This window comes from Zea mays, chromosome 7 (genome assembly GCF_902167145.1).
Source record: "Zea mays cultivar B73 chromosome 7, Zm-B73-REFERENCE-NAM-5.0, whole genome shotgun sequence".
NCBI classification, from domain to species: Eukaryota; Viridiplantae; Streptophyta; class Magnoliopsida; order Poales; family Poaceae; genus Zea; species Zea mays.
Window position 1 is genome coordinate 162539163 of NC_050102.1, and position 27221 is coordinate 162566383.

Sequence of the window (27221 nt, forward strand, 5' to 3'; positions counted from 1 at the left end):
CCGTTAAAAGGGGGGCCTCGGGCGAGACGGAAGTCCCTCGAGGTCGGCTGCCCTTGGCCGACGCTAGGCTCGGGCGAAGCGTGATCGAGTCACTCGTATGGACTGATCCCTGACTTAATCGCACCCATCAGGCCTCTGCAGCTTTATGCTGATGGGGGTTACCAGCTGGGAATTAGGCGTCTTGAGGGTACCCCTAATTATGGTCCCCGACACATATAAAGCCTTGCCAAGGCGAGCCACCTCTTGCCTTAATTCCTCAATTTCCTTTGCAACCTTATCCAAACATATTTCTACAACAATATTCTCAACAAGAACTTGGTTGCAGGGGTTAGGATCATCAATTAAATCAAGGCAGGAAGTAGAAGCATCTTTCTTAATAATTTCAGGTATTTCAACCAAAGATACTTCTAGGGTACTACCAATGTTTTCTAACTTAGTAGTTAGCTCATTATTATGAATGCTAAGAATTTCCGTTTTCTCTAGCAAATTTTCAATAGCTTCTTGGGAGCTAGCTAACTTAGCCTTAAGTTTTTCATTCTTTTTAATAAGGCCATCATCGGTAGCAGTGGATGGAGCACTAGATTCTAATAGCTCAATTTTAGGTGACAACTCACTATTTAAGTTTGCAAAATTTTCAAATTTTTCTAGCAAGCCTTTATAATCATTTTGGGAGCTAATCAACTTATTTTTCAAAGTTTTAAGTTGAGCTTTTTGCTTAGTGCAAACATCCTGAAAAAATTTAACGGCTTCCGCAAGCTCATCTACGGAGGGCTTTACCTCACCTTCATCATCACTACTTCTATCATCACTAGAGGATGGAATGCGTGATGAGCGTGATGAGGATCGATGGTTGCGCGTCCTTGGAAGTTCATCTTCACTTGAAGAGTCGTCCCAAGTTCTGATGCTTGTTAGCGCCTTGCCTTTGCTTCTCTTCTTTTTGGGTTCGGCCATAGTTGGACAGTTGTCCCTGAAGTGACCCTTCTCCCCGCATGTGAAGCATCCTCTCTTTCTTTGCTTTTTCCTGTCAATGTTAAAGAGAAGATCCTCTACCTGCAGGGGCACACCCATTAGATTAATCTTGCGGATCATCCTCATTACCTTTCTGACGCGTCGGATTGTTTCTTCGTCCTTGGAGGATGATGTGCATGGTTGATTATCTTCTTCATCATCACTTTCTTCTTCTTTATCTTCTTCACTTGAGGAACTTGGAGTGGGAGCCTTCTTTTTACCCTTCCTTTCATCACATGCAAAAGCATATGGCCTTGAGGAAGTTGGCTCTTCTCCCTGACACATTTTTCGCGACATCTCGAAAGCCACGATTTTTTCCAATCACAATGGTCGGGGTCATGGTACTCAAGTCCTCCATGTTGTGAAGGATGGTGATAATGCTCACATATCTTTGTTGTGGTAGCAGGAAGATAATCTTCCTCACAATATCTGCATCACCTAGCTTATTAATGCCAGCTCATTGATAATTAGATTTAAACGAGAATACATGTCTCTAACAAGCTCATCATCTTTCATAGCAAACGTATTATACTCATTTAAGACTAGGCAATGTTTTTGCTCACGGACATTGGATGTGCCGTCATGGAGCTCATGCAATTTTAGCCAAATCTCATTAGTAGTTTTCAAGGTAAATACTTGATTAAAAATATCCATTCTAAGAGATTCATACAAGCAATTTTTGGCTCTAGCATTTAAGTGAATTTCTTTTTCCTCACTCGTGGTGGGTTTCTCGGGATTCTTGGGGGGTTTTATCCCGTCACGAGTGACTCTCCAAACACCTAGATCAACGACCTCTAGGTAAAAAGTCATTCTAGCACTATAATATGGGAAGTTAGTGTCGTCGAAGTGTGGTGGCCTGTGGGTATCCATCCCTTCCTCTAAAAAGCGACGACTCTTTTAGCGGTGAAGCTAAAACGTTTCAAATGAGCCAAACCAGGCTCTGATACCACTTGTAGGAAACAGGTGACGCCTAAGGGGGGTGAATTAGGACTTCTAAAACTTTCACTAAACTAGGCCACAAATAAATCCCTAGAACAAAACCTATGCAAATAATCAAACTAGAATATGCAAACTAGGTTTTGTCTAAGTGTTGCTATCTCTACCGCAATACCTAAGTTTCAATCTACACTATATAAGTATGAATACAAGATTGAAATTTAAATGCTTAATATAAATGCGGAAACTTAAGGGGCAAGGTAGAGATGCAAACTCTCGTGGATGACGCCGGTATTTTTACCGAGGTATCCGGAACCGCGCAAGGTCCCGACTAATCCTCTTTGGTGCCCCTATGCAAAGGGAAGCCCACGCGAGGGCCAAGCACCTCTGTCGAGTAACTCTGTAGAGAGTCGCGGGCCTTCTCCACGCGCAAGTGGTGCTCCGCTTTCGGCTCCTCTCGGACGCTCCCTGCCGTCTCCACTATCGAGCTTCCGACCGAAATGCCACGAGCCTCGTTCCCTACGGTACACGGTGGTGGCCATGACACAAACACGGTTGTTACGGTCTCGCAAGACTCTCGCCCAACACGGTACAATAATGGCTCGCGCAAGAGCCGAGAGGTTGGTGGTTTATCTAAACTCAATCAACTAACTAGGATTCACCTAGAGCAAGCGCTAAAGCGGTCTAACTAACCTAAGCACTTCGCAAAGCACCTACGCTAATCACCGAGTGATTCTATTAAGCACTTGGGTGTTTGAGCTCTTGGAAATATGCACTATATGTCTTGGTATGTTGCTTGGGCTCTCACACTAGAGAATGTCTGGTTGGGGTGGTATTTATAGCCCCCAACCCCCAAACTAGCCGTTGGATAGAAAGCAGCAGCTTTGTGTCATCGGGCGCACCGGACAGGCACTGTGCAGTGTCCGGTGCATGCCACGTCAGCCGACCGTTGGCGTCTGTAGCAGTCGACTGTTGGATCCGACCATTACCGACTGTCTGGTGCACACCGGACAGTCCGGTGCTACAGCCCGAGGGCGCCTGTCTGCGACCCCTCTGCGCAGACTGTTCGGTGCCCACCGAACAGGTATTGTTCACTGTCCGGTGCGCCACCAGGCGCTGGCTGATATCCCTCTTCTATGGTTTCTTCGCAGATTCCTTTCTGGCTTCTTGTGTTCTTTAGTCTTGGACTTCTATGCATCTTTTAATATCTTCTTTTGAGGTGTTGCATCCTCATTTCCTAAGTCCAATCCTCTTTGCATCCTATGAACTATAATTATAAACACTGGCAAACATATTAGTCCACAGATTGTGTTAATAATCAAACATCAAAACTCATTTAGCCAAGTGGCCCGGGGTCCATTTTCCTTACAGTGCGTGAAGACATGTGGCTATTAATGAAGTTACTCAATCAGGTGAATGGTCCTCACGTGGGCTTCTCTTTGTGTAGGAGCACCAATAAGGATTCGTAAGAACATTGTGTGGTTCTTGATACCTCGATAAAATATCGGAATCTCAACGACAGTTTGTGTCTCTATCACACTTAAGTTTCCACAGTTACATTGTTTCCTTGGTTGTGTGCTTTACCATTCCTACTTAGATTATAGGCTAGTTGGTAGGAGATAGCAACACTTAGACAAAACCATAGTTGCACTAGCTTCCTTGGTTATCCATATAAGTTTTGTTTAAAAGGTTAAATTAAAGGCCTAGGTTTGTGCAAAAAAATAGAAGTTATATTTCAACCCCTCTCTCTTAGTTAACCACGTTCCTTTCAAGCTTTAGTGGGAGGAAAAAGAGCGCCAATGATAGGATCATCATTGGAAGAAGAATAAACATCTATGGAAGGTTGGTAGGGATACGTAGGAGGATATATGTATGAAAACAAAATGTGGAGTGAAGGGATATGCAAAAACATCCTTCCAACAATGACATACGGGAAAAAAGGTCGTCGAAGAAAACATCACCAACACCGACAAGGTTGTTTAAAAGTTACGAAGATTGGTTGTTGAGCAAGGCAATGAATATTTGAAAGTTCAAACTTCATTTGGGATCTATATTAAAATCGAGACCGAGAGTCTACAATATAAAGAAGGATAAGTGAAATGGAGAGCGGGGGTGTAAATGTACCCAAATACCCTCTATTTATAGGCCAAATTCCAAAAATATTTTTAAAAACAAATTTTGTGGTCTTCAAACTGTTCAAAACACATATATGCAATAGTAGCTAGCTCACATAGCACACATGTGAACCAATCAGAACACGTCGCCTCAAAAAAAGTCAGCCATATTAACTGGTTCAGGACAATATCGATCGAACAGACTAATTAGAGCCGGACATGTCAAGCTAGCCAGTCCATACCAACCCATCGTTCAAAACACCGGTCAATATCAACCATCCGACCAAACCGACACTAAAGCCGGACCGGTCGGGTACCAAACAACGTCTGGTCACGTCACCAATGAGTATCAGAGCGAGTTGCAATAAGCCTCAATTAGAGATGGCAATGGAGTCTCGATTCCCAATTCCCAGTGGAGAATTCCTGTATTAGGGGATGGAGAAGATCCCCCAGCGAGGATATAAACGAGGAACGGGTAAACAAAAACATGCGGGAAGCATTCCTGTCCCTGTTGCCCATGGACCCGTTAAACTTACATATGATAATATTTTTATTTAATATTTAATTATAAAAATAATTAATTACCTTATCAAAAGATCACTCGTTGAACAAATGTGTTCATTTTGATGTGCACATAATGATTTCTTACATCTAACAATATATATATAAATCTAACAATGTATATAAATGACAATATTTTGTCTTAATAACAAAGAAAGTATGTCACGATTATAATTTAAGCGGAGACCAGGATCCCGACAGATATTTATCCCCGCGTGGAGCGGAAATGGGAAAGAAATACGGGCAAGAGTTTATGGGATCCCCGCAGGAAACTTTTTCCGTCACCAGGACCAGGACGAGGATGGAGATCTAAAACCCAACCTAGAATTTTTCTTCGTTGCTCCCTAGCCTCAATGAAGGTGAGACAACATCAATACCATATTTTCCAATACAACCAATCCATTTCAACACAGTGCCACTTCCACCCCACCCAATATAATATTCCTAATACTAATAGCTAAAGACCAGACAAGAACCAGAGGGAAACGAACAATTCAAATATTCAAATTAACCCATATATCGACAATCAATGTAACCCTAATTGATAAGTTGCTGCAGGTCGATGCGCCAGGATGAAGCTAGCTGCTTCATTATCTGTACGGGTGTTGCTCCCTCCCAATCATCAGAAAGCTCAATCACGGTAGCCTCATGAAGTCCCAGTAAGAGGTCCCGCTTTGCATCCAGAGGTATTCCGAGATAACCAGAGCCGTTTTCCATTACCAGGTCAGTCAACTGCAACACATTGAGATATATTTTGGTAAGATGTCTAGCTCAGAAATGAAAACCAGACAATGCCAGACATTTGAGTACAAATGAGGAAATAATATGTGCCAAGGCTTATATTTGCGAACTGTTATTTGTCTAATGTTTCATGTTTATACATTAGATACAACCATATATCCAGCTTAATCAACCATGTCAGGGCATACATATATTATAGTAATGCATTGATTTCACCTGTGAATTGAAACAGCTGGATTAGTTCAACCTATACTAGCATGCAAGCGCATACCTGCTGTCCAGCTCCAGGTGGAAACCATAATTATCATTGGGCAAACAAAGGAGAACGTAAAAACAAGTTTCACCAAATAAGAACCCATGTGTTCGACAAAGAAAGTATCAATATTTATCACATACTTCACTACAGTTTCCCCCTTCAACCTTGAGCAATCCAGTAAAACTGATGGACCATCATTCTAGACCAAATGAAAAGCCAGGATTCTGTTTAAGGGCAGAAGGACCAAAGTCAATCAATAACAGTTCAATGCTCTCTATCCAAATGAATTATTATCAATATATGTCTCTAATGCTTCAATACTTCAATTCACCAGCTAAAATCAACAAATTAATTAGCTCTATCTGCAATTGCTTGGCTCTCATTCTCTCAAAAAAGGGCCCTTACTTCAAAACATAACTATCAAATGATTTCTCTTCATAGCTTGTTAGTCAGCCATGTCGTTGAATTCTACTGTTTTGAGTATTTAACACAACAATAATATGTTTGCAGCTGTTTCTGCATTCTCATGTGTGAACTAATGTAATATGCATGGACGGGTGCTTTGGAAGAAAGATGCTGAATTTTTTTGTCCTAACAATAATGTTAATGGACTGGAGACAATCACTGGAATTCCCAAAATTAGCTTGTTAGACATGCCATTATCCTAATACCAAATTGGGTTTATTATCAAAACATCAGTGACAAAAAGTACTTCAGTAAATGCACACTACATTGCATTTTAGAATGTTGCACCAGTCTTACGATGAAAGTGAATCATAAATTAATCAGAGGGAGAAAATGGTTGAAACTTAAAAATTCAAATTTTCATGATGTAATTCATTAATGATAACATCAATATGTTCCTGCAAAGGAATATATTGGATTACCTGCTGAAGCCAGTTTAATGCTACATCATAGAAGCTTTCTTCCACGAGAAACTGTCCCACTGCATGTAGGACTTCATTTGCAACCTCATTTGAAAGTTGATCAATAATCGGTCCCGTTTGTTCCATCAACTTTACAAGTAATTCAGCATCACCAGTTGAAAGAACCTCAGCATAAGCAGAGTCCATATCATCAAGATGAACAGCATCCATCGCACGAGTCCAGGCCTCCCAAAGTGGGCCTCTTTCGTCCCCTTGGTTGCCATCATTCAAAGCTTCTCCATCCAGTTCAGGAATAGCAACTCTTGCAGCGGCCCTCGAATTTCCATTATCTTCACCAGCCACTCTAATAGCCTCCAGTGTTGCTTCATCTTTTGATGCTCGCCATGCACTTCGGGCAGAAGGACCCTCACCGAACCTAAAGGGTCCCTGCCCTTTGTCCCAACCTCTCCGAGGACCCGCTTGATCATTACTCCGTTCATTTCTTGCCATCCTATTGTCTGATGAAACAGAATCTAATCCTCTCCTCACATTCATACCGCTTCTCGAACCAGAATAAGCATATGAGTCCCATGATTCAGAATCTGGTCTCCAAGATGGGTTTTTCATACCAGAAGCCATACCATCTGTAGAGAAAAACCTTTCTGCAAATCCCATCCGTCCATCACCACTCCTTCCAAATTTTGAATTAGAATATTCATGGAAACCATTGTTAGATGATCTGCCAGGAGACGAATCAAAGCGTAGCGCTGGACCACCACCTCTCCTGCCTGACGAGAGTGATATTTCCCTAGCCATTTCCTCAACAACTCTCTCAAGACCATGTACTCTGTTCTCCAAAGTTACCATGCTGTCATGAGATCCTCCCATGAAATCCTGAAAGTTGAAAATCAAGCAACGTTCGGTAGTTAGCCCAACAATGTCTTGCAAGTTTAAATTTGACCACAAAATCAGCATGCAACCATACACCTCCCAGCTGCTTCAGTCTCATTTGCAATGTACATAAAAAATTGAGTATACATAAAGGAAGCAGCAAGCTATATAAAAGATTGAGTATACCTAAAATTCAAGTGAAGTACCACATCAGATGGCCACAAAGCAGTCAATATGTATAAAGTTATTTTAAAATAACAAATAAACTAGGTAGAGCTCAACAAGCTGAGTATGAGTAAGCCTAAGGTTTGGGCAACCTCAAGTTCAAGTTTGAGAGTCTTAGACCATCTCCAACAGCTTACCCATACACATACCCATATTTAAACTACACTCTACAAACAATACAATCTACAGTGCAAAACGGTGCAAAAGGTGTTTTTGGTGACCATATAGGTGAACTACTGTACATTGCACCTATATGGTCACTAAAAACACCGTTTTGCATCGTTTTGCATTGTAGATTGCACTATTTATATAGTGTAGTTTAAATATGGGTATGGGTATAGGTAAGCTGCTGAAGATGGTCTTAGGTCAGCTCTATAGAAGCATGAATAAGCTCAAGCTCAGCTCAACAAGGACAAAATCTTGTATTATTCCATGTTTTCCGTTGATTACACATTAGAGTATTCTTGAACTCAATAAGGCTCCAGAACTCTATGGATGCACATACAAATATATCTTATAAGCTCAATGCTCACTAGAATAATCGAACTCTTGTAATTTCATTGCTTGATGGTAATGAAACTTGTTTTTGACCATAGTTTAAAATATTGCTTACTAGGATAGGCATACATTATTAACATTAATATGCCCTATGTATATCTTCAGGCCTGATTCGGCCAACCTCAAGAGAGCCCAACAAAGCTCAAGCCCAATATCAGTAAGTATTTGATCCCAAGAAGCACTTAAAGTCTCAGCTTAATTGGGCAGACTCAAGCCTAGATAAATGCTTGTTGGGCCTAAAGTTTCAGTACGGCAAACATGTAAATCTTGTTCATTTGTGCTGTTGTGTAGTGAGACAACTCTTGCCTCTGTATGGCTAAAGGGGAAAAATGATATCAAAAGGTGGTCAATGCTGACAACAACATAGGCACATAGCTGCATGACAAGAGTTAATGGCCTGATCAACTGCCCTTTTTCTTGGTTGCAGCTGCAGGCTGCTGCTGCTTTGGTTAGTTGGTTTAATGTTCCACAGCTGCTGCAGCCACTGGATGTAGGGCAACCAATCAGGCTGATAATTTCACCTACATAGTTCACTGAGTTGAGAAAAGTCTTATTTGCAGTCTTAATAGTTAGCACTCCTGGATTAGTTCTTTGCCACCAATCAGGTTCTTTTTCCCTTAGCATTAAACAGGAAATGAAACTGCAAGCATTCCAAAAATAACAGCAAACTGACCTGCAACATGTTCATGAGACTAGTTTGCTGTCTCTCCAAGTGTGACAATTGCCTCTGTATTGCTAACCAATTTGTTTTATTATTTACGGAAGGGCCTTCTCCAGGAATGTTCATGGTTGCAGCTGTGGAATCTTTTGTACTGGGTTCACCCCTATCTTCAACATCAGCTGTCCTAGATTTTGCATCTTTGTTGCTATTTCCCCTTTGGCTAGCCCATCTATCCCGAATATTTTGAAAATTAGAGCTAGCACGCATTTGGGTTAGATTTGCTTCATCTTCAGCTGATCCATTGCTGTCAACTGGACCAACAGGATCATCATCTTCTTCTGTGTCATCTTCACTTCGTAAGTGAGATTGTAGAGTCTTGCGGGGGACTACAACCTCAACTGCCAAGTCATCTGTTTTCCTTGTCTCAAGCTTTTGGAAGAACTCAGGGTTCAGTTCCCTGTCAGTTAATGTTGGTCTTTTCTTCAAAAGAACTGCTGCCTTTTCAGCTATGCTACTTCCCTTCATGTTACTAGGTGAATCTGGAGAGCAATCATCAAAGCATTCTGATTTTCCACCACTTTGCATTGACCGTCTTGAGTCCAGTTTCCCTTCACCATCACCTAGATCCTTATTTCTACCGTCTGCTACATGTAAATTATTTACATTAAGTACGTTATAGTAAAACCCTCAACGATATAGTACAATTGGTAGACAAACAAACATTACCAGTTGCATCTTCTCCAGTCAGTTTTTTCCACAACTGTACTGCATCAATCATGCTATCTCTGACAGGCCTTACCTGTAAGAAGAATATGATGTCAATGACATATGAATACAAAAGTATGTATATTGTGGTTGTCTGAAAAGGTTTCATGAGCAGCAAGAGGGCCTCAAATGTAGATAGAGCACAAAGAATTCTATGTTACCTTATCAAAACGGCAAGCTTCAAGAGCAGAAATGGTTGGAGCTATTCCGTCACCTATCAAGTGACCAGAATGTGTAGCAAAGACACATAATGTATCAGCAGCTGCTTTTCTAGTAGCCCAATCGCTATTCTCAAGGCAGTCACGGATACTTTGGAGTGTCTGCGGCATATTATGGGAACTGATTGCTCCCACCTGAAAGGTGAGATATGAACAGACACTCAAATTATGAAGCCAAATAGCCATGGTGATAGTTCACATAATACCATTGTAGAATGGCATAACCGCATACGCACAACAAAACAATACTAGCATTGATGGAAATATTGTCATGATAAAACTACATAACGCTCCTGAATCAAGTAAAACTACATAAGGCTCCTGTAGGTTTAGCACTGAAATCTTATATGAATATAACCAACAAAACTCAAAGAGGTGAGCTGGAACCTTAACCTTACACTAATGATAAGTAAAAGTAATAATAAAACAAAAGTCACAAGTATAGTACAACCCAGCAAGCTACATCTACATGCTACTATAAATCAGAAATCTAAAAAAGATATAGAATATATCTGAAACACCCAAACATGCTACAATACTGTCAATCAAAAGACTAATGCATGACCACCATACAGCATGCTCATACAGCCAACAAGTAATATGATAGATAAAAGGACTGTCTTCAACTGTCTCAGATAATGCATAAAATAAATCAGGGAAAACATTTTAATTGAAACTCTAGTATATACCCGCCATATCTGTGTCTCATTATCCATGGTCAAACGAGAGAGGGAGGGAGGGAGGGAGGGAGGGAGAGAGAGAGAGAGAGAGAGAGAGAGAGAGAGAGAGAGAGAGAGAGAGAGAGATGTCATAACAAGGCCAATTAAGCTCCTATTTATGGACCTCAAAAAAACACAACAATGTGATATTTTCCATTGTCCATCAAGTCAAACAGAAACAAGTAAACCCAGACTCTTTGTTCTCCAGGAAGACATCAAGCGTTGAAGGTTGAACTTCCACATTCACTAATCACTTTATCAGGAATCACATTGTGATCACAGTGCTTATGCTTTAAAATCCTATCTCCATTTGCCATTCTCAGTAATGTTTCACCAGCAGTTTGAAATTTGCAAGTGTCAAGCGTTCAAGCCCACATTTCTCTGTGAGATACACAAGCTACAGTACCACAAAGCAGGAGTGGACCCGCTGGAAGCCCTAGCCAGAGTAGAGAATAACATTCATAGCAAATTCTTGGCCTGTAACCTGCAGAACAAAACCTTACCTGTATTTTCCATGTCTAATGAAGTTATCAGGAAATGCACAAGCCACAACCAAAACAACATTATGATTCAAACTAAGAACATGAGACCTCAAAATAACCCCTGACCCCACTCTAGAATAAAATCCTGTCTAAAATACGACATGTCCCTTACATGATCAATAATTAGCAAGGCCTTCTAATATCTGGTACTCCTTGAGTAAGATCATGGAACGCAAGGCACTCACAACAAAATTTAGAAAGAGAGCACCCACCTGCGCCAAACTTCCCATGACGCCGAGCAATGCCGCCTTGGCTTGCACGCCGTGCCCACCGAGCAACTTGCAGATCCTAGGACCGAGCTTCCCAAACATCCCGATGGCACCGGGCCCAGGCCCGGCCCCTTCCACTGCCTTGGCCAAGCATGCGGCCGCTCCACCCTGCACCGCTTTACTCTGCTCCCCCATCACCTCGAACAGCGGCTTCACGAACAGCATCACGGTGGCATTGCCCGCCTCGGCAACGCCGGAAGCAGACAGAGGGCGGAGGTACACTGCCGCGAGCTGGCCCGCGACGTCTCGGCACGCGTCGCGAACGGAGGTGTCGGACGCCGGGTCCTTGAGCCGCCGCGCTAGGTGGGCAAGCACCTTGTGGAGGTGCGGCGCGGCAGCGTCCGGGTGCGACGCGCAGAGCGTGGCGAGGAGGCGCAGAGACTCGCGCCTGGCCGGGGAGGCGAACCCCGGGGAGTCAGATGCCAGTGCGTTGAGCAGCATGGGCACGGCGTCGGTCAACGGCGGCGCGCGGATGATGCGTTCCAGCTCCTCGACGGCGATGTGGTGCGTGTCGCGGTCCGAGAGCTTGGCCAGCGCGGCGAGCACGCGCGACTTGAGCTCCACCATCGCGGCGTTCTTCGACGGCGTGGCACCGGCGGCGGCCGACAACGGCGGCGGAGGCGGAGGAGCCGCCCCTACGCCAGCCGACGCGGCGTTTGAGCCGGGGTTCGGCGGCGGCTGCGCTGTGGTAGGCGACCTAGGGTGGGATTTGACGGCAGATTTGGAGAGCGCGGTCGCCATTGCTATGGGAGTCTGGAGCATGCAGCGGAGGGTAGAGGGGGAGGAGCGGGAATGGCGAGGTCAGATTTGAATTGCTGGGTGCGGGGTTTGGGTGCCAATCTGGGGCATTTGATTGCGAATTTGAGTTGGATTCGGTGGGATTTATGGCGTTTTTGGATCGATCACCAGGTTTGGAATTCGGTGTTTGGGTTGATTTGGGAATGGGGTGGTGAGATCTCGCCTTGGGAGCGGAGATGAGATGAGTTGGGTTAGAGGAATCGGCGAAGAAGGGGTTCAGGATTCTTTTGTTTGCTGAGGGTAGTGGGGGACGAGAGAAAGCAGGAGAACTACAATGGTGGACCGGCCTGGCATGGCAGGACTCTGTCCATTTTCTCAATTACGTATTTATACGTAATTCTAAATTATATTTCTTCCTTTTTAATCTATAAGATACTTTTTTATTTTTCTAAGTATATTTTTTATTTTTTAATATGTTGCTTTATTATATAAATAGATTGACTAGAAAAGTAAAACGTCTTGTAATTTTAAATGGAAAGCTAGTGTGTGTATATATATATTAACATTAAAAACTAATAATTAGCTACTAAAAATTAGTTATTAGATTCCAAACATATCAACTAATACCGCAGCTAATTAGTAGCTATCTCACAATCAACAATTAGTTTATTAGTTGGTTCAATCCAGTTAATAATTTATTAGTTGGCTAACTATTAGCTCTAGATGTTTTAAACAGGATCTGAGACTAGTCAAACATGTTAGAACCTAAACTAGCTATCTTTGCATGGTTCGATTGGGCCAATCTCAATTAAATAACAAAATATTTAATCTGTCTTGTGGAAGCCAATGTTCCTGGTAGCTTTTGAAAAACCTTCTGTAATATGAATTAGCCAATGGCATATGTGGATAAATTATTGTGTTTCTCTGAATCGGTATGACGACGGTTCGAAAGGAGAGTAATGTCTCTAAAACCTCGTTATGCATATATAGGTTGCAACAAATCAAAGTTTTTGCATAGCAACCACCCAACTTTTCACCATGTTTCTTTTCAATAAATGCTAAGAGACACGCTATTTAAATTGGCTTCGCCCCCCTCCTTTACCCATGTGGGACTAAAATTCAACACTTTCACCATCACCATGCATGAATGAGCCTTTGAGATTCTAAATTTTATTATAGAGTAAATGAGACAAGCCTTGTAAACTTAAAAAAAAGAGTGATATGTTCTTCTATGTTGAGTGACCTTAGGCTCTTTACATCCCTGATGTCAGCGTGGCGACGTTGACGGTAAGATCAATGTCTTAGAAACCTCACCCTACTGAAGAACCTATATGAATTAAGGTGAATTGGGTTTTTGAACAGTGATCACATTGACTACTCGATGGGTTAACATTCTACTATCATCATCAAGCCTTCATACTCGGTCTCATTACCGACTACACTGGAACGATGCCCATTATAATAAACCATGTGTTTTTCTCTAGCATATGATGTTGATTTAATTTGTTATAAGATGTGATACTTTTTACCATGTGTGCTTTATACCTAATTCATTTAAAAGTTGCTTTAGAAATTAATTAAATCATTAAAATGCAGAATTTTCCAACATATACCATTTTGATTACCGGTAACACGCATTTGCTATATAAGTTTAGCTGGCGGTGTTAACGGTGGTCAATGGCTTGATGCACACATTTTTCTTTTTTTATTATCTCCTCCAGCATATAGTGTACACATGTAAAATTAACATAGACTCGGTTCATTCGGAATTCGTAGTGTTAAGTTAACCGATTTGTAGTATTAAAATATATGAGCAGGTCTAATTTTTATACCACTATATAATCCATCAATTTAAACTTTACAAAACTCATCCTACCAAATCACCCATACTCCTAAACTCCACTAAATACACATAACAAATCTCACACAAACTTAACTGGAATTTTCAGGTTTAGCCTAATTGAAAGTAGCTTACAAGGGATGAATAGCCTAAACCTGAATTGGGCTAAACCTGAAATTTTCACCACAAACTTCGAAAATAATGTCATATAAATAGCTAGTGCAAGCTAGTTCAACCGCTATTAAGGCCGGTTGAACCACTCTAAAACCAGTCCAACTGCGAGAATAGATCTAGGCTAAGAACAACGTGAAGACATAGTGAGAGAATCTCTCAAGATAAGAATGCAGGGGATAGACTAAGCTTAGAAGGTGAGAAATATGGGAGGAGCACCTCCATAAGATCCACACACCTAGAACAACACTCGATGCATTCCTTGCCAAAGATAAAACACAACAATTGAATATAGGCAAAAACACAAGACATGATATTTATCCAGAGGTTCGGCCATACCACAAAGGTGTCATACTCCCTGTTGTAGAGCCCACAAAGGTCTGGGTCTTTTTCCAACCCTAATCCTCCACAAGCCGACCACAAATGTCGGCAAACTCTTTTCTCAAGTCGGCTCAAAGAGCGGGTGATACAGACTTCTCAAATTTGGATACTCACAAGCGACCTCAAACCGTCAAGTAACTCGATGGTTCCAAGAGCAACAAATTCGCACAAGAGGTGTTTCAACAAGCTCAAGATATGAGAAATGGAGGAAGAGAGGAAAACCAAATCCGTGAGTCACGAACTCAAACCTCACACCAAGGGCCCTTAAATCGAGGAACAACTAGAGTAAATGAGGAGAGAGGTAGGGGTATTTATAGAGGTCCCTCAAAAGGTGCTGACAGTTTGAACTTATTACGTGGGAAGCAGTTGAACCGTCCCCAAAACCAGTTGAACTAGTTTTGACCAAAGCCAAACCAAGTTCAAAAAGTTTAGTTTGACTGGAAGTCAACCAGCAAAACCGATTGAACAACCCCCTAGAACTGGTTCAACTGCCTAGCTTGTCAGTCTGCCAATCTGACTAGTAGAGAGAGGTCATAATAGCTAGTCTGACCCTGACACTGGTTGAACCGCCCCGGGGCTGGTTCAACCGATTTTGAGCAGAGAGCTCCTCTGCTCAAAACAGGTTGAGCTGCCTGTGAGGGTATGTTCAACTGCTTTTGAGCATGGAGGTTCTCTAACCCCCAAAACCCCACTCCAGTTGAACTCACAGAGTGCCCAAAGAGTTTGATTTTCGAAATAGCTTTTGAAAGTGAGATACTTGAGCTTTCCAAACACATTTACCTTGGAAAATTTCTCTTAAAAGAATGGTGAATCCTACGACTCAAGAAATATAAAATTCTTAGAGTTGATACTCCATCTTTCTTTACAATAACTGAACATACACTAGGAGCAAACTTATTAGAAACTTTATTGATTTTGTCATTTAATCACCAAACCCCTCAATTGAGTTTGATTGCACTTACAATCTCCCCCTTTTTGATGATTGATGACAAAACAAATAAAGTTGAAAAAGATAAAGCTTTTACAATCTCATAAGCTTATGAATACTTGTGTATGTGTGGCTCTCCTAAATGTGTACATATGTGTCGGTGTTTCGAGACCGGGGGGTCCCTGGGCCGACGAGTGAATGTCGCTGCGTGCCCCAGCCCAGATGGGTCGAGCGCGAGGGCGAGCGCGAAGGGGGGAAGAGCGAGGCGGTCGGAGACCGGCGTGAGAGAGGTGGGAATCCCGCGGCCTTCGTGTTCGTCCCGCGCCCAGGTCGGGTGCGCTTGCAGTAGGGGGTTATAAGCGTCCACGCGGGAGAGGGAGCGAGCGGCCCCAAGCGAGCGCCTGTTCTCGTCCTCGTCCCCGCGCGGCCAACCCTCTCTAAGAGGGCCCTGGTCCTTCCTTTTATAGGCGTAAGGAGAGGATCCAGGTGTACAATGGGGGGTGTAGCAGAGTGCTACGTGTCTAGCGGGGGAGAGCTAGCTCCCTAAGTACATGTCGTCGTGGCAGCCGGAGAGATTTTGGCACCCAGCTGGTGTGATGTCGTGGCCGTCGGAGGAGCGATGGAGCCTGGCGGAGGGACAGCTGTCGGAGCGGTTGGGTCCTTGCTGACGTCTTCTTGCTTCCGTAAGAGGGCTGAGAGCCGCCGTCGTCACAGAGCATGCGGGGCGCCATCATTGCCTATCTGGCGGAGCTAGCCAGATGGGACGCCGGTCTGGTTCCCTATGGCCCGAGTCAGCTCGGGGTAGGGTGATGATGGCGCCTCCTGTTGACGTGGCTGGCCTGCGCCCTAGGTTGGGTGATGCGGAGGCTCCTCCGAAGCCGAGGTCGAGTCTGTCTTCCGTGGCCGAGGCCGAGTCCGAGCCCCTGGGTCGGGCGAGGCGGAGGTCGTCGGCTGAGGCCAGGGCGGAGTCCGAGCCCTGGGTCGGGCGAAGCAGAGTTCGTCGTCTTCTGGGACTTAGCCCGAGTCTGAGCCCGGGGTCGGGCGGAGCGGAGTTCGCCGTCTTCCGGGACTTAGCCCGAGTCCGAGCCCTGGGTCGGGCGGAGCGGAGTTCGCCGTCTTCCGGGACTTAGCCCGAGTCCGAGCCCTGGGTCGGGCGGAGCGAAGTTCGCCGTCTTCCGGGACTTAGCCCGAGTCCGAGCCCTGGGTCGGGCGGAGCAGAATTCGCCGTCTTCTGGGACTTAGCCCAAGTCCGAGCCCTGGGTCGGGCGAAGCGGAGCTTCCTATGGTGCCTCCGGCGGGGCCTGACTGCCTATCAGCCTCACTCTGTCAAATGGCACCGCAGTCGGAGTGGCGCAGGCGGCGCTGTCCTTCTGTCAGGCTGGTCAGTGGAGCGGCGAAGTGACGGCGGTCACTTCGGCTCTGCCGGGGGGCGCGCGTCAGGATAAAGGTGTCAGGCCACCTTTGCATTAAATGCTCCTGCGACTTGGTCGGTCGGTGTGGCGATTTAGTCAGGGTTGCTTCTTAGCGAAGGCAGGGCCTCGAGCGAGTCGGAAATATGTTCGCCGTTGGAGGGGGGCCTTGGGCGAGACGGAAATCCTCCGGGGTCGGCCGCCCTTGTCCGAGGCTAGGCTCGAGTGAGGCGTGATCGAGTCGCTCGAATGGACTGATCCTTGACTTAGTCGCACCCATCAGGCCTTTGCAGCTTTATGCTGATGGGGGTTACCAGCTGAGAATTAGGAGTCTTGAGGGTACCCCTAATTATGGTCCCCGACAGTAGCCCTCGAGCCTCGAAGGGAGTGTTAGCACTCGCTTGGAGGCTTTCGTCGCACTTTTTTGCAAGGGGACCAGCCTTTCTCGGTTGCGTTTTGTTCCGGTGGGTGCGCGCGAGCGCACCCGCCGGGTGTAGCCCCCGAGGCCTTAGAGGAGTGGTTTCACTCCTTCGAGGTCTTAATGCCTCGTGTAATGCTTCGGCTGGTCTGGTTGTTCCCTCATGCGAGCTGGCCGTAGCCCGGGTGTACGGTCGGGTCCCAAGTTCTCGGGCTGGTATGTTGACGCTGTCAACGGTTCGGCCGGAGCCGGGTTTGCGAGAGCAGCCCCCGAGCCTCTGCACAGGGCGAGAGGGCGATCAGGGACAGACTCGGCTCTTTTACATATGCCCCTGCGTCGCCTTTCCGCAAGGAGGAGGGGGGAAAGCGCCATGTTGCCCTCGATGGGCGCCGAACATGGTGTCTCCGGTGAGCTGCAAGCGGGTAATCCGAGTGGTCGTCTGTGCCCCGTTCGTTAGGGGTCGGCTAGGGGCCCAAAGGCACGCCCAAAAGTACCTACGGGTGATCTGCCGGACCCGGTCCCCTGGCGACGGGGTCCGAGGGCTCGATGCCTCCCTCTGATGGGATTCCGTTACAAGATCGCTCCCGCTGGTCTCGGAAATGTCCTAGGGTACCTCGGGAGCGCAGCCCGAGCCTTGGTTATGTATCGAACGTACCCATGGTCATCCCTCGCTCGGCGTCTGAGGCGGCTGTGAACCCTTCGGGGGCCAGCCTTCGAACCCCTGATCAGTAATGGGCACGGAGCCCGAGTAGCCTGAGGCGGCCGTGGAACCCTTCGGGGGGCCGACCTTCGAACCTCTGACCAGTAGTGGGTGTAGGGCCCACGCGATCTGAGGCTGCTGTTGAACCCTTAGGGGGCCAGCCTTCGAACCTCTGATCAGTAGGGAGGCTCGGAGCCTGGTTCCTTCACGGGGAAGGACCCTTTTTGGGGTATCCCCCTTTCCCGGTCCCTGTTGCAAGAGAGAGAGAAAGAGGAAAAAAGGAAAAGGATACGAAATCGAACGACGCGGCGTACCTTTACTGGCGCGGTCATTATGGCGAAGGCGAAGCGTCGCCCGCTCCTCCTGCCAGAGGCGCCGCCTGTCCCGCCGCGGAGTTAATGCGATGGGGCGAGTGGTTGGCGAGGCGGCCGTTGTGCGTGCGTGAGCCGTTCGAGGAACGGAACACGGGCGCGTTGTCTTTACGCCGTGAGAGAGGGTTCTCTCGCTGCCCGCGTGAGCTTGGCCGATGATGTGACCGCTGCTCCCGCCCGCCTGCCACCGCCATTACTGCCGGCCCATTTTTGGCCGCACTGACCGCCGCGCCAGGCTGGCGCTGCTGGGTCGTGTGCTGGATCGCCTCGAGTCGCGGTATTGGTTCCGCAGTCGAGGAGGCGCGGTGGTGGCGCAAGTGGCGGTGCAGTTGCATGCACGAAGCAGTCGGCGCACCGGTTGTATGACGCGTGGGCCTGGGCCTCCAGGCTGGGCGTGTTGGGAGTCAGAGAAGCGCGCCCACTTGGCGCGGTTGCATGCCGCCTGCATGGCCGCCCACCCTTTCGCCCGCTGGTCTGGGCAAAAGTGGAGGGTCGCTTGTAACCGCTGGGCGGTTGTATGCACCGCGCGCGGCGGTTTGGCTTCTTCTGCCCTGAGTCGGCTTGCATGACGTGTGGGACCCAGCCCCCGCGCCGCAGGGGAGGACCTTGGAGTGTGTTGGAGAAGACTCAGCCCGTGACGGCTGGGGACGCGAGTAGGGAGAACCGCCCTTAAAAGGAGGGTGACCCCCTTGGAAGGCGACCATGTCTTCGCGCTCCCTTATGCATCGTGTCTTTCCACCTCCCAAGCCCCCGGATGGGGGAGATCCGCCGTCTTTCCGCCTCGTCGTTGGAGGAACGCAACTCCGTGGGAGTTGGTACCTTTCAGCCATCGTTCGGCTTCAAGGATTTTCATCATGCAGCCCGGTTGCACCCCTCCGCCGGCGGTCACCCAAGATGGTGACCTCCAGCTTGATGGTGGGGGAAAGCGAGCCGGGCTGCGGCCTCTGCCCCTCCCTCAGCCTCAAGGATTTTCATCACCAGGGCTGGGGAGGGGAGAGGGCCGAGTTGGGGTCGGCCCCTGCGTGGGCGGTGGCCCACTCCTTCACTCAGTGATCGGAGGGAAGGGCGGTCGTCGTCCGTGGCACCGGCAGCTGCACCGTGCCTGGCTTTCGGACGCGAGTGGCTTCGGAGCCGCTCGCGGCGCCGGCGTCTACCACGGCAGCTGGAAGAGGTTCTTCCGCCGACGAGATAGCCAGGGCCGGCCACGGACCGACCTCCAACTCTACGGCCTTCTACCCGTCCTTGCCTCACGAGTTTGGGCATGGGCGGGGGCCTCTTGGCAGCAGCATCCGCCCTGAGGTCGGTGCTGCCGCTGTTCGGCCCCCTGGAGCAGAAGTCGTCGTCATCGCTGCTGCTGGAGCGGGCGACGGCGCGCCGTTCGTCGGTCTTCTGTTGCTCCGCAGGCCCTCCCCCATCGAGTGGGGTTGTTCGTACCTGCGGAGGCGGAACCGGAGTTCCGTTTGTAATGGCACCTTGAGTGCCGGTGTTTTTGTTCATTGTGGCTGTCGGGGCCTGAACATGTATGTAGTGGAGCCGTGTTTTTTCCTCATTTTCGAGCACTAGGACTCGCCTGTTGGTTGTCTGAACCGCTTCACCAAGCGTGAGTCGCCCCGTGTCAAGGTGACAAGTGAGGTATCCGTATCCCGGAGGCGTAGGAGTCCCTCGGCTCGGTCGGCCTTGTTGTCTGAGGCTTTTCTAGCTTAGTTAAAGGGACCCCCTGGGCCGCTCTTCGATGAGCCGAGGCCAGGGGTAGCGATATCAGCATGAACAGGGGCGGAGTTGGCTCGAAAATGAAACCTGGTTGGCCGGAGCCCAGCCGGGTCGTCCGTTAGCGGGACCGACGCCGGAGTTGACCAGCCGAAGCCTCGGGTCGGGCTGGCGCCCTTGGAAGATGGTTGGCCGAGGCCCCAGAGTGACCGGCCGAGCCGCCTGCTCGGGCCAGATTTCCGGAGAAGACCCTGGCAGCGATTGCCCGGGTGTGGCGATGACGTCATCCTTTAGAGCGGAGATCCTTGGACCGCGTCGCCGTCCGAGGCTAGGTCGGACCTCGCTGAAAGTGTCGTCGATGCCGAGGGTGCTGCTATCCCCTTCCAGCGTCAAGACCCGAGCCTACAGGATCAGATCGTCTTGTAGCGTGTGTCTCCTGCGGCCGCCGAGGCCAGAACACACACCCTCGCTGCATTGTAAAGCTGCGTCTCTTTTCTTCTTGTTTCGAGTATCTGGACTTTTTTGTCGGCAACAGGGATGTTTGTGCGAGCGAGAGTTGCTTCTCGCGGAAGGTGATGAGTGAGGTATCCGTATCCCGGAGGCGTAGGAGTCCCTTGGCTCGGTTGGCCTTGCCGCTTACGCGCACTTTTACCCGTCCATGAGGCTCTGTTACCGACTCAGTCGAGAAGGCTCGAAGGATCACTTTGGCCGAAGAACTTCCGAACGTGAAGACTTGTTCGGTCCGCGGACCCACTTATCCGAACGTGAGTTACTTATCACAGAAGGTGATGAGTGAGGTATCCGTATCCCGGAGGCGTAGGAGTCCCTCGGCTCGGTCAGCCTTGGCTGCTTACGTGTACTCCGTCGTTTTCAGGACCCACTTTTCGAAGTAGTCAAAAAGCACGAAAGACATTCTGGCAGAAGGGATTTTTTTTCGAGGAAAAAATTCGACGCAGAGGGGGTTCCCCCCCCCTTTTAGCCCCCGAGGGAGGGTCGGGTTTTGCCGAGGCGAGGCCGACCCTTCCTTTATGACTAAACTTTGCGTGGGTGCGAGGTATATGAACAACTTGAAAACATCTTAAGGGTAGAAGCGACGTAGCTGTTGGATGTTCCAAGCGTTGCCGTAGACTTCGCCTTGACTGTTGGCCAGCTTGTACGTTCCGGGCTTCAGAACTTTGGCAATGACGAAAGGCCCCTCCCAGGGGGGCGTGAGCTTATGCCTCCCTCGGGCGTCTTGTCGCAGCCGAAGCACCAGGTCGCCCATCTGGAGGTCTCGGGATCGGACCCCTCGGGCATGGTAGCATCGCAGGGACTGCTGGTACCGCGCTGAGTGTAGTAAGGCCTTGTCCCGAGCCTCTTCCAGCTGGTCCAGCGAGTCTTCTCGGCTAGCTTGGTTGCTTTGGTCGGTGTAGGCCCTCGTCCTCGGGGAGCCGTATTCCAGGTCTGTGGGCAAGACAGCCTCGGCCCCGTAGACTAGGAAGAACGGCGTGAAACCCGTGGCTCGGCTCGGCGTCGTCCTCAGGCTCCAGACCATCGAGGGGAGTTCCTTCATCCATCGCTTGCCGAACTTGTTGAGGTCGTTGTAGATCCGAGGCTTGAGCCCTTGTAGAATCATGTCATTGGCACGCTCCACCTGCCCATTCATCATGGGGTGAGCCACGGCGGCCTAGTCCACCCGGATGTGGTGATCCTCGCAGAAGCCCAGGAACTTTCTGCCGGTGAACTGGGTGCCGTTGTCGGTGATGATGGAGTTCGGGACCCCGAAGCGATGGATGATGTTGGTGAAGAACGCCACCGCCTGCTCAGACCTGATGCTGTTCAGGGGTCGGACCTCGATCCACTTGGAGAATTTGTCGATGGCGACCAGCAGGTGCGTGTAGCCCCCGGGTGCCTTCTGCAAGGGGCCGACGAGGTCCAGACCCCACACCGCAAAAGGCCAGGTGATGGGTATCGTCTGCAGAGCCTGAGCGGGCAGGTGGGTCTGCCTCGCGTAGAATTGACACCCTTCGCAGGTGCGGACAATTCTTGTGGCGTCGGCCACCGCCGTCGGCCAGTAGAAGCCCTGTCGGAAGGCATTCCCGACAAGGGCTCGAGGTGCTGCGTGATGGCCGCAAGCCCCCGAGTGTATCTCTCGCAGGAGTTCCTGGCCCTCGGCGATGGAGATGCATCGCTGGAGGATGCCTGAGGGGCTGCGGTGGTAGAGCTCCTTCTCATCGCCCAGCAAGACGAACAACTTGGCGCGCCGCGCCACCCGCCGAGCCTTGGCTCGGTCGAGGGGTAGCTCTCCTCAATGGAGATATTGCAGGTACGGGGTCTGCCAGTTTCGATCGGGCGCGACCCCGCTTTGCTCCTCCTCGACGCGCAGTGCCTCACCCTCGGGGGCCGAGGGTACCTCGGACTGAACCGAGGGCGCCTCGGGCCAAGCTGAGGGTGCCTCGGGATGAGCCGAGGGTGCCTCGGACTGAGCCGAGGGCGCCTCGGGCTCGGACGTGTCGTTGATCTTGACGGAGGGTTGATGCAGATCCCGGGAGAAGACGTCCGGGGGAACCGTTGTTCGCTCCGAGGCTATTTTAGCCAGCTCGTCCACAGTCTCGTTGTAGCGCCGAGCGACGTGGTTAAGCTTGAGCCCGTAGAACTTGTCTTCCAGGCGCCGAACCTCATCGCAGTAGGCCTCCATCTTCGGGTCGCGGCAGTGGGAGTTCTTCATGACTTGGTCGATGACGAGCCGCGAGTCACCGCGGGCGTCCAGGCGCCGGACCCCTAGCTCGATGGCGATCCGCAACCCGTTGATCAGAGCCTCGTACTCAGCCACATTGTTGGACGCCGGGAAGTGGAGGCGTAGCACATAGCGTAGGTGTTTCCCGAGGGGCAAGATGAAGAGTAGGCCTACGCCGGCTCCTGTCTGCATCAACGACCCGTCGAAAAACATGGTCCAGAGCTCCGGTTGGATCGGAGCCGTCGGCAGCTAGGTGTCGACCCATTCGGCCACGAAGTCCGCCAAGACCTGGGACTTAATGGCTTTCCGGGGAGCGAACGAGATCGTCTCGCCCATGATCTCCACTGCCCACTTTGCAATCCTACCCGAGGCCTCTCGGCACTGGATGATCTCTCCCAGGGGGAAGGATGACACCACAGTTACCGGATGAGACTCGAAGTAGTGTCGCAACTTCCGCCGGGTCAGGATCACTGCATATAGCAGCTTCTGAACTTGTGGGTAGCGGATCTTGGTTTCGGACGGTACCTCGCTGACGAAGTAAACCGGCCTCTGAACGGGCAATGCATGCCCCTCTTCTTGCCTCTCGACCACAATCGCGGCGCTAACCACCTGAGTGGTCGCGGCGACGTAGACCAGGAGGGCTTCTCCGGCAGCTGGGGGCACCAAGATAGGTGCCTTTGTGAGGAGCGCCTTCTGGTTCCTGAGGGCTTCCTCGGCCTCAAGGGTCCAAGTGAAGCACTCGGCCTTCCTTAAGAGGCGGTACAGAGGTAGACCTCTTTCACCGAGGCGTGAGATGAAACGGCTCAGAGCCGCGAGGCATCCCATGACCCTTTGTACGCCTTTCAAGTCCTTGATGGGCCCCATGCTGGTGATGGCTGCGATCTTCTCCGGGTTGGCTTCGATGCCCCGCTCGGAGACGATGAACCCCAAGAGCATGCCTCGGGGCACCCCGAAGACACACTTTTCGGGATTGAGCTTGACGCCTTTCGCCTTGAGACATTGGAATGTCGTTTTAAGGTCAGAAAGGAGGTCAGAGGCCTTCCTCGTCTTGACCACGATGTCATCGACGTAGGCCTCGACCGTGCGGCCAATGTGTTCGCCGAACACATGGTTCATGCACCGCTGGTACGTCGCGCCCGCATTCCTCAAACCGAACGACATGGTGACATAGCAGTACATGCCGAAGGGTGTGATGAAAGAAGTCGCGAGCTGGTCGGACTCTTTCATCTTGATTTGATGATACCCTGAGTAGGCATCGAGGAAAGACAGGGTTTCGCACCCAGCAGTGGAATCCACAATTTGGTCGATGTGAGGCAGAGGGTAGGGAACCTTCGGACATGCTTTGTTGAGACCAGTGTAGTCTACACACATCCGCCATTTCCCCCCTTTCTTTCTCACAAGCACAGGGTTGGCCAGCCATTCGGGATGGAATACCTCTTTGATGAACCCTGCCGCCATTAGCTTGTGGATCTCCTCGCCTATCGCTCTGCGCTTCTCCTCGTCGAATCGGCGCAGAGGCTGCTTGACGGGTCGGGCTCCGGCCCGAATATCCAGCGAGTGCTCGGCGGCATCCCTCGGTATGCCGGGCATGTCCGAGGGACTCCACGCGAAGACGTTGGCGTTCGCGCGGAGGAAGTCGACAAGCACTGCTTCCTATTTGGGATCGAGCCCGGAGCCGATCCGGATCTGCTTGGAGGCGTCGCCGCTGGGGTCGAGGGGGACGGCCTTAACCGTCTCCACTGGCTCGAAGTTGCCGGCATGACGTTTCACGTCTGGCACCTCCTTGGAGAGGCTCTCCAGGTCGGCGATGAGGGCCTCGGACTCGGTGAGGGCCTCGGCGTACTCCACGCACTCCACGTCGCATTCGAACGCGTGCTTGTACGTAGGGCCGACGGTGATGACCCCGTTGGGGCCCGGCATCTTGAGCTTCAGGTAGGTGTAGTTGGGGACGACCATGAACTTCGCGTAGCATGGCCTCCCCAGTACCGCGTGGTAGGTTCCTCGGAACCCGACCACCTCGAACGTAAGGGTCTCTCTTCGGAAGTTGGAGGGTGTTCCGAAGCAGACGGGAAGGTCGAGCTATCCGAGGGGTTGGACGCGCTTCCCGGGGATGATCCCATGGAAGGGCGCAGCGCCTGCCCGGACAGAGGATAGATCAACACGCAGGAGCCCGAGGGTCTCGGCATAGATGATGTTGAGGCTGCTGCCTCCGTCCATGAGGACCTTGGTGAGCCTGACGTCACCGATGACGGGGTCGACGACGAGCGAGTATTTCCCCGGGCTCGGCATGTGGTCGGGGTGGTCAGCTTGGTCGAAGGTGATGGGCTTGTCGGACCAGTCTAGGTAGACTGGCGCCGCCACCTTCACCGAGCAGACCTCCCGGCGCTCTTGCTTGCGGTGCCGAGCCGAGGCATTCGCCGCTTGTCCACCGTAGATCATAAAGCAGTCGCGGACCTCGGGGAACTCTCCTGCTTGGTGATCTTCCTTCTTGTCATCGTCGCGGGCCCTGCCACCCTCCGCGGGTGGCCCGGCCCTGTGGAAGTGGCGCCGAAGCATGACGCACTCCTCAAGGGTGTGCTTGACGGGCCCCTGGTGATAGGGGCACGGCTCCTTGAGCATCTTGTCGAAGAGGTTGGCACCTCCGGGGGGTTTCCGAGGGTTCTTGTACTCGGCGGCGGCGACAAGGTCCGCGTCGGCGGCATCGCGTTTCGCTTGCGACTTCTTCTTGCCTTTCTTCTTGGCGCCGCGCTGAGTTGACGCCTCGGGAGCATCTTCTGACGGGCGGCCCTGGGGCTGCTTGTCATTTCGGAAGATGGCCTCGACCGCCTCCTGGCCGGAGGCGAACTTGGTGGCGATGTCCATCAGCTCGCTCGCCCTGGTGGGGGTCTTGCGACCCAACTTGCTCACCAGGTCACGGCAGGTGGTGCCGGCGAGGAACGCGCCAATGACATCCGAGTCGGTGATGTTGGGCAGCTCGGTGCGCTGCTTCGAGAATCGCCGGATGTAGTCCCGGAGGGACTCTCCCGGCAGCTGTCGGCAGCTTCGGAGATCCCAGGAATTCTCGGGGCGCACGTACGTGCCCTGGAAATTGTCGGCGAAAGCTTGGACTAGGTCGTCCCAGTTGGAGATCTGCCCCGGGGGCAGGTGCTCCAACCAGGCGCGAGCGGAGTCGGAGAGGAACAGGGGGAGGTTGCGGATGATGAGGTTGTCATCGTCCGTTCCACCCAGTTGGCAGGCCAGACGGTAGTCCACGAGCCACAGTTCCGGTCTCGTCTCCCCCGAGTACTTTGTGATAGTAGTCGAGGGTCGGAACCGGGTCGGGAACGGCGCCCGTCGGATGGCCCGGCTGAAGGCCTGCGGACCGGGCGGTTCGGGCGAGGGACTCTGATCCTCCCCGCTGTCGTAGCGTCCCCCACGCCTAGGGTGGTAGCCTGGCGCATCCTCTCGTCGAGGTGGGCTCGACGGTCGCGGTGATGGTGCTCGTTGCCGAGGCAGCCCGGGGCCACAGGCGCGGTGTTGCGCGTGCGTCCGGTGTAGACCGAGGCTTCCCGCATGAATCGGGAAGTCGCGACATGAGGTTCCGAGGGGTATCCCTGCCTTCGGGAGGCAGAGCTCTCGGCCCGTCGGACCGTGGCGCCTTCCAGGAGATTCTTGAGCTCCCCCTGGATTCGCCGGCCCTCGGTGGTTGATGGCTCCGGCATCACGCGGAGAAGCATCGCTACGGCAGCCAGGTTCTGGCGGACGCCACTAGATGCGGGTGGCGGCCTGACCCTGGCGTCGTCGGCGATGCGGTGCTGGAAACCCTGGGGCAGATGACGTATTTCTCCGGCCGGGGGTTGGCCCGCCCATGCCTGCCCGACGTCCCGGCGGATCGGCTCAAGCGCCCCTGCTTCCTCGTCGAACCTGGCCTACGCCCCGCGGATTTGCTCGAGCTGTGGGTCATGGCCCCCCGCCTGAACGGGGACCACAGCTAGCTCCCGTGGGATGTCGACGCGGGGCACTGGCCTAGGGAGATCACCGTCCTCCGGCATGTCGAGATGATTGCCTTCGGAGGGACCCCCTAGATCGACGTGGAAACATTCGCGGCTTGGGCCGCAGTCCTCGTCGCCGAGGCTGCGGCTACCGTCGGAACAGCCGGAAAGGCAGTAGTCACATGCGGTCATGAAGTCCCGCATGGCACTGGGGTTGCCAAGTCCAGAGAAATCCCAACAGATGATGGGCCCGTCGTCTTCCTCGGACCCAGAGGGCCCGTAGGTCGAGACGTCCGTCAGCCGGTCCCAAGGCGACCGCATGCGAAACCCCAGAGGGTTTGGACTCGCCTTTACGAGAGCGTCCGCCAAAGCGAGGTCGCTAGGCGAGTTGAGGCTGAATCCAAATGACGTAGGATGGGAATCGGTCGGTACCTTTTGGTCGACGAGCGGCGATGAAGTCACGTCGGGGACTGACTGCACCGTCATCTCAGGTGCGAGGGTGACGTCCAGCAAGCTCTCCACGAGCGCGCTGGCGTCGTCC

At 50.8% G+C, this 27221-nt stretch overlaps 1 protein-coding gene across 6 annotated transcripts; it reads right to left on the bottom strand.

The window, feature by feature from the left end:
* Positions 1 to 4926: 4926 nt before the first annotated feature.
* On the bottom strand, positions 4927 to 12449 carry LOC103633238 (TORTIFOLIA1-like protein 1). Of its 6 annotated transcripts, none has more exons than XR_002263402.3 (7): positions 11274 to 12449; positions 9744 to 9935; positions 9544 to 9616; positions 8830 to 9458; positions 6504 to 7376; positions 5757 to 5840; positions 4928 to 5351 (listed from the first exon to the last, which is right to left on the bottom strand). XR_002263402.3 is itself a non-coding variant. In XM_020540902.2 (6 exons), the coding sequence occupies exons 1-6, from the start codon at positions 12090 to 12092 to the stop codon at positions 5157 to 5159; spliced, it is 2784 nt and encodes a 927-aa protein (XP_020396491.1). In that variant the 5' UTR covers positions 12093 to 12427; the 3' UTR covers positions 4927 to 5156. The 6 variants fall into 6 exon arrangements, 2 of the variants coding, with proteins under 2 accessions (XP_020396491.1, XP_020396492.1); XR_002263403.3 differs by having other exon boundaries at positions 5632 to 5840; XR_002263400.3 differs by having other exon boundaries at positions 8830 to 9461; positions 11274 to 12427.
* Between the last annotated feature and the right edge of the window lie 14772 nt (positions 12450 to 27221).